General features: G+C 43.3%; 1 protein-coding gene across 3 annotated transcripts in view; it reads right to left on the bottom strand.

Moving 5' to 3' along the window:
* Positions 1 to 13,499, bottom strand: part of zcchc14 (zinc finger, CCHC domain containing 14) — a 180,851-nt gene that overhangs the window by 68,556 nt on the left and 98,796 nt on the right. For all 3 annotated transcript variants that reach the window (XR_005461792.1, XM_038806531.1, XM_038806530.1), the window contains exon 7: positions 11,891 to 11,951. Coding sequence is in view for 2 of the 3 variants with exons in the window: in XM_038806531.1 (XP_038662459.1) it covers positions 11,891 to 11,951 (61 nt within the window). In the remaining variant the exon portion in view is untranslated. The remainder of the gene's footprint in view (positions 1 to 11,890; positions 11,952 to 13,499) is intronic.

The following is a 13,499-nucleotide window of genomic DNA, read 5'->3' as shown; positions in this document are numbered from 1 at the left end:
CTCCACCCTATCCCAATAACCCAGCAACCCCACCCAACACTAAGGGCAATTTTGGACACTAAGGGCAATTTATCATGGCCAATCCACCTAACCTGCGCATCTTTGGACTGTGGGAGGAAACCGGAGCACCCGGAGGAAACCCACGCAGACACGGGGAGGATGTGCAGACTCCGCACAGACAGTGACCCAAGCCGGAATCGAACCTGGGACCCTGGAGCTGTGAAGCCATTGTGCTATCCACAATGCTACCGTGCTGCCCTTTCATTCATCATCTGATACCATCCATCCTTGTTGGCAGCAGGTTTCAGGTCACTGCCATTCGCTGCATAGAAGAGAATTCTACTTCACAATTCCCCTGCATCTCTTGTTGAAAATCTAAAATCTGTGTCCCTTAGTACTTTGTCCTATAAAGCCAACGGTGTTACAATCCCTGTTGGTGTCCGATCAGAGGATGGAGCCCTGGCTCAAAAGACCATGGGCGGGGATTCTCCGACACTCCGCGCTGGAACTGCGCCCAGCGCGGGGGAGGAGAACAGCCGGTCACGTCGGAAATCCGGAGTGACGGCGCTTCCGCGATTCTCAGCGGACCCGCCAGTCCCGTGCGTGATCAATTTGGCGCCAGTCGGGAGCCTTCCGGAACAGGCCCCCACGACGATTCTGCGCAGTCAACCGGCCGAACTCCCGCTGGCGTGGTTTACTTGTGGTACCACCCGGCAGGAGCTGGGTGGGACTTACCTTACTCCTCGCGGGCCCGCTGTGTGGCTCTGCCATGTCTGCGGCGCCCGCGCCGAGGTAGGTCGCCGTGTGCATGCGCGGCTACGCGGTCTGGCTGTTAGTGCCCCGCCGGCAGCCAGAGCTGCGGGACGCACGCTGGGGCTCTGCTAGCCCCCTGGAAAATGGAGAATCATCTGGACCTTTGAGGAAAAAAATCTGGAGTGATTCTCGCCTGTTTTCTGGCGGGTGTGGGGACTTCGTCCCCAGTAAGGAAAATCCCGGCCCATAACTTTTACTTTTTAAAAAATAAAACACGGTGGCACAGAATCACAGGACCAGGAATTAGTTTTAACAACAAGGAAGAAACATTTATTAATGTGTGTGTGCGTGGGTTTCCTCCGGGTGCTCCGGTTTCCTCCCACAGTCCAAAGATGTGCGGGTTAGGTGGATTGGCCATGCTAAATTGCCCGTAGTGTAAGGTTAATGGGGGGATTGTTGGGTTACGGGTATACGGGTTACGTGGGTTTAAGTAGGGTGATCATTGCTCGGCACAACATCGAGGGCCGAAGGGCCTGTTCTGTGCTGTACTGTTCTATGTTCTATGACAAGTTGGATTATTATACAATACTCCTTTACTCCCCCTTTAGCTTGACAGTTAAATGCATGTTCTAAAATTAACGAATTACAAAGTACATCTTAAACTACAATGGTCTTATTAATACACAATGTCCCTTTTAAACACACAAGATGACTGTGGTTAAATATACGCTCCACTCTGAACCAAAGTCAACGTCTGCGGATTTCTTCTCAGAATCCACACAGACCATTGTCACATGAGAGTTCTAAAACTCCACTCCCAAAAACACATTTTAAAATCTTCTCTCATAATTTTTAACCCCCCGCATCCCCTTTAGTCTTGACTGCTGTACAAACTGGTCACAATTGCATCAATTCTCGATTCCCAAGACTCTGGTAAAATGGCATCACACATTTACCTGTCTCACTTTAAATCTGGTAACTGCAATTGTCTCTTTAACACAGAACACTGTTTATTCTTCCTAGAGTTCTTCTGAACAATTACTTGGTCTCTGTTTTCTTAACTCTAGTCATTTTAGACAGTATTTCTGACCTAATATCATAGAATCCCTACGGTGCAGAAGGAGGCCATTCGGCCCATCAAGTCTGTACCGACCCTTCAAACAAACACTTTACCCATATCCACTCACCCAACCACCCCTCCCTTCCCCCGGAACCCCATAACCTAACCTGCACATTCCTAGACACTAAGGAGCAATTTGGCATGGTCAATCCACCTAGCCCATCCCTCTTTGGACTGTGGGAGGAAACCGGAGCACCTGGAGGAATCCCATGCAGATACTGGGAGAATATATAAACTCCACACAGACAGTGACGCAAGTCGGAATTGAACCCGGGTCCCTGGCGATGTGAGGCAGCAGTGCTAACCACTGTGCCACCCAAAATCCTTGTTATCTAGACTGTAACTGATTCTTTGGAGCCTGCCTCCTTGGAGCTCCCTTATCCTGTTCAGCTTCTCCTGACAGAGTTGAGAGATATTTATTCCCCAGTGTCCTGTCTCCAACTGCCAACAAGTTCAGCTTAAAAACTAAGAACAAAGGAAATACCTTTTCCTCTGGAAAATGGCCCCTGTTTCTAAGCAACGACTTACTTCTATTTATTCTTCATACCATAACCCTCTCTAAGCACATTAGAGACACAGTTAGAACATAACCGACTATGACATATACAAGCATCTTTGTCCAGCATGGATCTAGCTATAGATTGTACCCTGTCACGCATAGAAACATTAAATTTAAGGCTCTTAAAACTAGATTTTATTTTGAATGTTTACTAATACAAATCCCTTTAAAACTACCTTTGCTTTCCTCACAATGGGAGCAGGTTTTTGTTTTCCATCTTACGTAAACCGGTCATAACATGTACACCTCCATCAAATCTCTCCCGAATCTGCTTTGCTCCAAGGAGAACAGGAAATTTCTCCAACCTAGCCTTGTACTAGAATCTCTCATCCCTGGAATCATTCTGGTAAATCGCCTCTGCATCCTCACATGGTTCCTAAATTGCGGTGACCAAAACTTGATGCAATACACCAATTGTGGCTCAACCAGAGCTCACCAGAATGTTCCCGCTTTTGTACATAATACATCTTCTTAAGAAGCTCAAGATCCTATATATTTTGCTATCTACTCTCAATATATCCTACCACATTCAAAGATCTTTGTGCATGAAACCCTGGTCCCTCAGTCCCTGTACAGTCATTAGAACTTTGCCATTAAATCAATATAGCCTTCCTCATCCCATCCCTTCTGCCAAAGTGCACCATCTCATCATCATGGGCTGTCTCTGGTTTTGAACAGGGGGCTGGATTCTCCGCACCCCGACACCGGAATCGCGTTCGGCGAGAGCAGAGAATCCGTTTTCCCATCGTGAAATTGGGACCGGCGCCGGTTCCGCTATTCTCCGACCCCCCGAAAAGCAGCGTACTCCAGTATCCACTACCTCAGGCCATTGCCTGAGGCCCGCCCCGCTATTCTCGTCCCCGTCTGGCCGAATTCCCGATAGCATGGTTCTAATCTGTTCCTGCCATTCGGGAAACTTGCGAGGCGCCTCATTCGGGACTGGGGGCCATGTGTATGAGCGGTCCGGGTCAGGCGAGTGGCCGATGCGGGGCACTATTTCGGCGGTCCAGGTCTGAGTCCGCCATGGAGCACGGCGTGTCAGCTGGATGCCGCCGCTGTGCGCATGCATGGCCTCTGACCGGAATACGGGGGGGGGGGGGGGGGCCATCGGCAGCTGGAGCTGCGAGCTCCACGACAGCTGCCTGCTAGTCCCCTGCAAGACAGTGAATCTGTGGCCTTTTGATGCTAGTTTTCCTGCGTAAGACCACAGTTTTCACAATGGCGTGGGGACATAGAATCCAGCCCATGATGTCTACTTAGGGTTACGAGTTTCTGCTACGGGTCTCCCGGTGACTGAAAAGGTTGATTCCTGACCCACAGTTCTTTGGACACATGAGACAGGGTGTCCCACAGGTAGTGGGATCCAGAGTGCAGGATTCTTTCTCTGCTGCCGTTCTGCCTCATCATTAAGACATTTGGATTTAAACAAATGATCAAAACAGTTATTGTCACCCCATTCACAGGGCTAAATCGCTGGCTTTGAAAGCAGACCAAGGCAGGCCAGCAGCACGGTTCAATTCCCGTATCAGCCTCCCCGAACAGGCGCCGGAATGTGGCGACTGGGGAATTTTCACAGTAACTTCATTTGAAGCCTACTTTTGACAATAAGCGATTTTCATTTCATTTTCATTCCTAAACTGAAGTGAGACCTGGACTGTGCAGCAGTGATGCAGAAGTGCACGAGAGAAATTTCATCAGAATTCCATCAGTCCTTTTTCGCATCCTCCAGATTCAAATGGAAGACCTTTGAACAAATGTTGGGAGTCCTTCTGGAAGCCAGCTCCATAAATATTCAGACAAGGGCAGCACGGTGGCTCAGTGGGTTAGCACTGCAGTCTCACGGCGCTGAGGTCCCAGGTTCGATCCCGGCTCTGGGTCACTGTCCGTGTGGTGTTTGCACATTCTCCCCGTGTTTGCGTGGGTTTCGCCCCCACAACCCAAAGATGTGCAAGGTAGGTGGATTGAACACGCTAAATTGCCCCTTAATTGGAAAAAATTAATTGGGTACTCTAAATTTAGAAAAAAAAAAGAAATATTCAGACAAAATTCCTGCAAAATTAAATGTGTGGATGGCCTAAAAGCATCTTCCCTGCACGCTCCTGTTTTCTCAACTCTCAAACGGCCTGCTTTCCAGGGGAACAAAAAGACAAAGCTTCATAAGATACTCTGAAATTAATGACTGAGAGAAGCTCACTATCAATCGTTCAAAATAGTGACAACTTGCACCACCTCATATTTCTCACCATTAAATCCCATATGCCCCAAAAGGGGCTGGTTTAGCTCACTGGGCTAAATTGCTGGCTTTTAAAGCAGACCAAGCAGGCCAGCAGCACGGTTCGATTCCTGTACCAGCCTCCCCGGACAGGCGCCAGAATGTGGCGACTAGGGGCTTTTCACAGTAACTTAATTGAAGCCGACTTGTGACAATAAGCGATTTTCATTTCACTTCATGTCCATTCTGCTAGCCGATTCATGACCTTTTGCAATGGACTGTGCTGCAGAGTGAAGATGATACCAAAGTTTGGTATCATCGCCAAATTTTGAAATTTTACTTTGTCTTCCAATATCCAAGTCATTTTTATATATATTCCGTAAAATGTAATGGCCCCAGCACCGAACTTTCAGGAACACTGCAGTTTACCATTCTCCAGCCTGAAAAACAACTACGTAACCACTGTTTTCTGCCCCAAAGCCAATTTTCTATCCAAATTAACACCGACCCTCATATTCCACGAACCTCAGTTTTATTAACCAAGCTTTTAAGAGGTACTTTGTCAAACACTTCTTAAAATCCATGAAGACCATGTCCATTGCCCTCTCTCTCTCTTTCATCAATCTAATGTTACTTCATCAAAAATTCAATTAGATTAATCAAACATGATCTGCCTTTAATAAATCCGAGCTGGCTCTCCTTAATCAAGTCAAACGTTTCCAAATGCCTGATGATTTTCTTCCCCGATTATTGTTTCCAAAACCTTACCCACCACAGATGTTAAATTGTCCAGCCTGTAGTTTCTAGAAATATCTTTATACCCTTTATAGATTAAGAGTGTCACATTTGTCACTCACCAAACCTCTGCCACAACCCCTATATGTAGGGAAGGTTGCATGAATATGTAAAGCCTTTTCACTATCTCCACTCTCATTTCCTATAGCCCTTGTGATACAAGCCATCCAAACCATGTGACCTATCACTTCAAGAACGCAACTGTTTACAATTTATATGCGTGACTTAGAGGAAGGAGACAAATGTACTGTAGGCAAATTTGCAGATGACACAAAAATAAGTGGAAAGGCAAGTTGTGAGGGACACCAGCAGTGTGCAAAGAGATATAGATAGGTTGATTAAGTGGGCAAAAATTCGGCAAATGGAGTATAATGTGGCAAAATGTGACGTTTTTCATTTTGGAAGGTAGAACACAAGAACACTATTATTTAAATGGAGCTGCAACACAAAGGGGCTTGGGGGTCACTAGCACTGTTGCTTCACAGCGTCAGGGAGCTGGGTTCGATTCCTGGCTTGGGTCAATGTCTGCACGGAGTCTGTACAGAGTCTGCACGCTCTCCCCGTGCCTGCGTGGGTTTCACCTGGGTGTTCTGGTTTCCTCCCACAGTTCAAGGATGTGCAGGTTCGGTGGATTGGCCATGATAAATTGCCCTTAAATGTTCAAAGGGAATGGCTGGGGTTACAGGGATAGAGTGGAGTGCGGGCTTAAGTAGGGTGCTCTTTCCAGGGGCCGGTACAGACTCAATGGGCCAAATGGCCTCCTTCTGCACTGTAAATTCTATATAATTCTATATCCAGCTTTTCCAGTAAAACTTTGCTAGTAAATTTCACCCTATCCATTACCTCTACCATCTACATTCTACTCATATTTTAAACATCCAATGCTAATAGAATTCTAGCCTTGCCCTGTACCTCGAAGAATGTTTTGTTTTGTTCCCAAGTGGCCCCCATCCCACTTATTATCCAGTTACTATTTACACGCTGACGAAGATATTTGGGCTCCCATTTATATTAACTGTCATCCTACTCTCAAATTTCCTTTTTACCAGTTTAATTTTCCTCTTTGCTTTTCCTTTAAAGTTATTGAGAGAAACATAGATTTAACATTGCAGGTCGATGTTCAAATTTCTATCTATCGCTTGCTCTCCACAGATGCTGCCTGACCCGCTGTGTATTTCTATCATTTTCTGTGTTCCCCCCCCCCCCTCTTTTCTCTTCTATTTTTTTCTGAACACTTTATACCTGTGAATATTAAGTGCCCAATCCTTACCATTTCTAAGCCACGTTTCTCTTATTGCCACTACATTATATTCCTACAGCATTATCTGTGCCTGTATTTTATCACCTTTCTTCAGCACACTTTGTGTATTTACACACATGCATTTTAAATTTTCTTTGTATTGCTCATCATCCTTCCTAGTTTACTTAGTACTTCCTCCTCTAGTGCTATTGAATTCCTTTATTCCTCTTCTATTTCCCTATGCTGCTGCCCACCCACTCTGCTGAACGCCTCCAGAATACTGATCCCAACCTTTTGAGTTGCAACCTGTTCCTTTTTTAATCCACCTGCTCCAGAACAGGTCCTAATGTCCTAAGAATCTGAAGCCCTCCCTCCTGTACCATGCCACAAGTCTTGTATTGATCCTCCCCAACTTCCTCTTTCTACTCCACTTGAGCATGCCAATGGGAGTAATCCAGAGATTACTACCTTGAAGGTCCTACTCCTCCCTAGCTCCTGCTAATCTGACAGTAGGACCTCAATACCTGCTCTGTGTCATTGGTAATAATGTGCATCACAACTTCTGGTTCACTCCCTTCCCGCCGCAGAATATTCTTCACCATCTCTGTGATGTCTATTATCCTGGCCACCTGGAGGGAATACGCTGGCAGGATTCACGATGAGGATTACAGAAACACTTGCTCTACTCCTAACTATGGAATCTCCAATAACAACTGCATTTCTAATCTTTGCTAGCCCCCCACCCCACTGTACAGTTCGCCTACGATTGCCATGGTCTGGTCTAACAAGGTGTAGGCACTTCCAGCGGTCCAGAACACTGAGCACTGGTTCAAAAGTAGCATCCAAACACCTGATATTCTTCTGCTTTAAGGAGCTGATTTTTGTGTTGTCTGGAGAGGAATGATGCCATATTTAAACACCATTTTATGGTTGGGAAAATGGAATTTAAATGATAGAGAACAAATATTTAAGAACAAACTCCATGAACTGGATGTGTGTTTCAAAGTAAATTTGTTACAAAAAGACGAACATTGCATGAAGGGAGTTGTAGGGAAACAGGAGTTTTTACACCTGTCTGTCACTGAGCATTGTCATGAGGCTATGCCCTTTTATTTTTGAAACACAATTTTTCAGCTCGACTGATTGGAAATTTTTCAATTTGAACTGAGACAGAGCAAACTGCTTAAAAATGCAAGGCCACATTCTACGGTGAAGGTGAGAAACAAACATGTCATCCTCAGGAGAGTGTGAAGAAAGAGACATTTCCTATAATCTGGACGACCACTGAACCTCGTAACTATCTAAGGAAGAGTAATTAAAAATGTAAAAATACTAGATATTGAAACAATGATTGCTACTGACAGACACAGAACACCTCTTGGAAATACGCAATGGGTGAAGTATCTCAAGGCAAGGCTTCTCAGCCCCTACTAGAGATAGAGACTGCAAAATACACAGGAGGTGTCAAGAAAGTCTTCAGCAGAGGAAGCAGGCTGAAGGTTGCTCTCTCACTCTTTTATAATAAATGCGTCACCCAACTCTACCAGAAATCTACCAGTAAACCAAGATCTCATAACAATTGCAGCAGCTACATCTGACCGGGATCCAAGAAATCCAGACCCAAAACCTTAGCTCCCTTTTCTCTTCACAGATCCTGTCAGACCTGCTGAGATTGTCCAGTATTTTCTGTTTTTGTTTCGGATTCCAGCATCATCAGTAATTCGCTTTTATATATAAAATCAATCCCATGTCAGAGGAACATAGGAACAGGAGCAGGCCATTCAGCCTCTTGAGCCTATCCCTCCATTTACCGAGGTCATGGCTGATCTGCGGCATAACTCCATATATCTGCCTTTGGCCCACATCCCTTAATATCTTTGATTAACAAAAGTCTATCTCACATTTAAAATTAACAACTGTTCTAGCTTCAACTGCTGCTTATGGGAGAGAGTTCCAAACCTCTACCACTCTAAGTGAAGAGGTGCTCCCTAACATCTCTCGTGAACGGTCAAGCCCTAATTTTTAGTCTATGCCCCCTAGTTTTAGAATTTCCAATCAGTGGAAATAGTTTACCTTTCCCTGTTAATATCATGAATACTTCAATCAAATCACCCGTTAATCTTCTAAATGCTAGTGAAAACAGGCCCTGGTTGTGTAATCTTTCCTCGTAACTTAACCCCTGTAGTCCAGGTATCATTTTTGTATGATGCCCTCCTAGGTTGTAATCCCTCCAAGGCCAAAACATCCTTCCTAAGGTATGGTGCCAGAATTGCTCACAGTACTCCAAGTAGGGTCTAACCAAGGTTTTGTACAACTGCAGCATAACTTGTATCTTTATATTATAGTCCTCTAGATATAAAGGCTAGCATTCCATTAGCCTTTTTGATTATTTTCTGCACTTGTTCATGGCATTTTAAGGATCTATGCACTTGAACCCCCAAGTTTATTTGGGCATCTACTGTACCTAACCTCTTTCCATTTAGAAAGTACTCTGCTCCATGCCTTTTTGGTCCAAAATGGATAACTTCACACTTGCTTACACGGTACTCAGTCTGCCACAATCATCGAGTCTGTGAATACTTCCCTGAAATGTTATGCTATCATCCAGGTTGTCTCCAATGCCATCTAACTTTGTATCATCAGTAAACTTGAAAACATGACTTACTATGCTCTCTCTGAAAGATTATCGTTAGAGCTTCTACAATGTTCTCCCCTACTTCCTTTAACACCCTCATATGGAAACCACCAGGTCCTGGGGATTTGTCACTCTTTAGTTCCATTAACTTCCTAGTTACTGATGCTGTAATTATGTTAATTGCATTACGTTCCTGTCCTCTACAGACTATTAATTTTTTCTGCAAGTTATCCTCCTTTTCATCTGTAAGTACGGAGGCAAAGTAATTGTTCAACATGTCTGCCATTTTCCCATTATCACTGACAATATCTCAATTTTCAGCTTTTAGTGGGCCTACAATGCTCTTGACCACCCGCTTTCCCTTTATATAACTATAACATTTCTTTTTATTGATTTTGAAGTCCCTTGCGAGTTTCCTTTCATAATCCCTTTTAGTAGCTCTTATAAGCTGCTTTGTGACCCTTTGCTGGTCTTTATATCTGTGCAATTTGTCTGGATCTGTGCTCTGTTTTGCATTTTGTAAGTCATATTTCGTTCAGACAGCAGTATTTCATAAAACCCAACTTGGTTAGTTGCTTCCATTGTGCTTCTGAATGAAATGTCATAAATGGACAATGTTGTGTTTCTGAAATGTCATAAATGGACAATGACAAATTGGCCATTTCAAAAGGAAATATCAACAGTACAGTCAAGTACTCTGCAGCTATTACAATTTTGCCAGATATAATATGCACCACAATATTTTTTTATTTTCTAAAAAATGTTTGATGTCATGCGACTTTTAGTAGTAGGCCTATTCTCAAATTTAAAATAGTGCACAATTATATAGGTTTCTAAAAAGATTTGCAAACAGAATCTAACTAGGTTGCTTTCGTTGCAAAATTGTTTATTTTATATAAAGAAAAATTATTCCAATTACTGACCTAAACTTCTATATAATACTTCCAATTAAAATAATTAATTTAAATGCACTCATAGATACAGGTCACCTCTTATTAATTTACAGTTCATCACTCATTAATGCGAGTGAATAGGATTTACTTAAGGAACATGTGTGATGTTACCCTGCAGACTCAAAGTTCTGCCAATAAATGTAAGCAGTTTGTACTTTGAAAAGTCCTTAACCAGATTCAGTATTTTGGGGGAAAACTAGGCACGTGATTATTTGGACATCATTGGAAACCCAAAATAAAATCACAACTATAAACAATGAGAATGAAATTGTGTTGTAACATACGAACAGAAAGTTGCACTTTTAGTGTTTATTCAAGTTTTTTGTATCAATTGTTTTCTATATTTCTGCACTAAGGATCCAAATGATATTTAGCATAATTTAAGTTTAATGTCGGGCAAAAAAAAATCAAATTGATTGCAACACAAGAATTATTGCTCAAAAATATGCAAACTCTAATTTAATGGTTACATTTCTGAAAATAGTAATGACAGAAAAGGTTTATGTCCAAAGATATCAGATATAGGTGTATAATTCCTCTGCTCAATTGACACTCAAACTCCATTTGGATTATACATTACAGACACATTTGTAATAGATGTATTTCGAATTTTGATCTTCAATTCAGAGTTAAATTTCAAGTTTAAGGCTGGGATTTTATGTTTGCAAATCAGGACTACTGTCCTTCCACTCATGCACAAAATCCAATGTGATGGTGTCAGATCGCAAATGTGATGTCAAGACACCAGCTTCCCAAAATACAGTGGATTCCTGTACCAGCCTCCCCGAACAGGCGCCGGAATGTGGCGACTAAGGGCTTTTCACAGTAACTTCATTTGAAGCCTACTTGTGACAAATAAGCGATTTTCATTTTCATTTCATGGGCAAGTTCACCCTGAAATCAGCAGTCCGCCCAACACTTTAAAAAAAATTATTAGTTATTTGAGCTTTTCAGCAAGCCAATTGACATGATGATTACGCTGCCCACACCATAATGCAGCAGAAGTGGAGATTCCAATTTTTCACCATCTGAGGTGACCCCCAACTTCCAAAACACGCTCCCTCTCACTCCTCTCCCTGGGTGCCTGATCCCTCCCCACCCAAAAATCTCAGACTGACCAGAGTCCGGACCCTCTGGGATTGACTGCTGTCTTTTTCATGGAACTTCATGCAGTCCCAACTGTGCCCACTACTGAGTTCTGGCACTGCTGGGACTGCTAGAGTTGGCGGTTGAAGCGGCAGCTCTCGATGGTGGGACTTCCTCCTGGAACCACTATCCACTAGCTTAGACCACCAGCAGCGGGTTATGACTGCGGGACAACTTTTCTTTTTAAACGGTCATTTTTTGTAATGGGGTGGGGGCAAGCACTATGCATTACCTCATAAAATCCAACCTTAATTTATCATCAATGTAACAGCACTGAATTTCAAAACAAATTATTATTTTTCAAGACTTAGAAGGCAATTTGATCTACATAATGGCAAAAAGAAATTTTAATGATCTATATTATAGACATGGCAACCTTAATAAATTCATAACAGATTTAATCATTACTGTATTGTACCCGGTCAACAATCCACAAATTGTGGGTACAGCTGTTATTATGCACAAAACTCTGCTTACCTGACAGCTGCACCAGTGCTTGTGTTAGCTTTATGTAACACCACTGGTATGGAGTTGGTATCTGAATGGGAAAAATAAAGAGCACAGCATTACGAATAATTTTCTGCATAGTTCATGCACCTAAGACTACAGATTGAATTCAAAGCTTCATAACCATAATAATCACAAATAAATCTTTACAATTGACATTTCCTGCAAGATATTTAGAATTTAAAAAAAGACACATTAAAAAGAATTTGTACTTTAACATTTCATACGTAAGCCAGGCCAGCAGCAACTCAAGGTTCTAATTTTGAAAGAGATTTTGAAAGTAGGATTCGGCAGAACAATCTTTCAGATAGTCAGTGCAGATTTGATGGGCTGAGTAACCTCCTTCTGCACAATAACGACTGTGATCAGAATGAGGGAGATGTTGGGCACGTTTTTCCCCCCCTTTATCTAGAGGTTTGTATGGGGACAAAGGATCAGTGAGCCCAATTACCAAAGAACAGGACCTCACTATTGCTGCGATTTGTTTTGGCTCCCGAGGCCAGTTCGAACTGGTCGCAAATGTTCATCAGTCTGCACACCAACAGCGGATCCCAGCAGGACAGTGACATCAGACATGGACAGGGAGGCTTTGACATCAGTGCCTCCACTGTCTGGGATCATCACCTCCCATGACTGAATCCTTCCAGATGGACTCCACAAAGGGGTTTATGCAACACACAAACAGGACAGGAGAGAAAAGGCAGCCTGACTCACTCCAGATTTGAAAACATTTTTTTTTTTTTAAAGAGTACTCAATTAATTTTTTCCAATTAAGGGGCAATTTAGCTGGCCAATCCACCTACCTTGCACATCTTTGGGTTGTGGGAGCGAAACCCATGCAAACACAGGGAGAATGTACAAATCCACATAGATAGTGACCCAGAGATGGAATCGAACCACACAGACAGTGACCCAGAGATGGAATCGAACCTGGGACCTCAGAGCCGTGAGGCAGCAGTGCTAATCACTGCGCCACCGTGCTGCGGCCACTCAAATTTAATTTAAAAGCTTTCTGATTCCCACCCATTAACTGAAACTGCGAAACTGATGTTTACATGGAGCAGCTAGATCCAATTGCAGATTCCCTCCCCAAACCCGACCTTGGAGAGCACATCATCATGTAGGTGAGCGATATTCTGTCAAAGTCCTTCCCCTGGTCCAGGCTGTTGAGGCAGGTGTCCACACCCCTGTCCTGTGCATAGACAATCATATCCGAGTAGCCCAGGCTATCAGAGATCTTCCTGCCTGGTACATTGGCCACAGCACCTCACAATTATTCTTTCTTTCAAATATTTGATTTTGGGGAAGTTGCATGGTGAGATAGCATGGTTCTGTCAACTGGAAGACACAGTGTCTTCCCACATTTGGTTACTTCTGCAAGTAATTTTTCCAGGCACATTTTCCAACTTTGAGGAAAAAAACTGTATAGACATTGGTCTATCAATTTGGCCACATGGACACCAATTTCAGCTTGAAATGCAATGGCTACCATATTAGGAAATCAAAAAAATGTGTTCCTTACATCTGAAGTGTTTGGCACTTTGCATTTGCAAATAGCAGACCAAATACCTGTCTGAGA

The sequence above is a fragment of the Scyliorhinus canicula genome, chromosome 9 (assembly GCF_902713615.1).
Source record: "Scyliorhinus canicula chromosome 9, sScyCan1.1, whole genome shotgun sequence".
NCBI lineage: Eukaryota > Metazoa > Chordata > Chondrichthyes > Carcharhiniformes > Scyliorhinidae > Scyliorhinus > Scyliorhinus canicula.
This window is presented reverse-complemented; position numbering and strand designations above follow the sequence as displayed.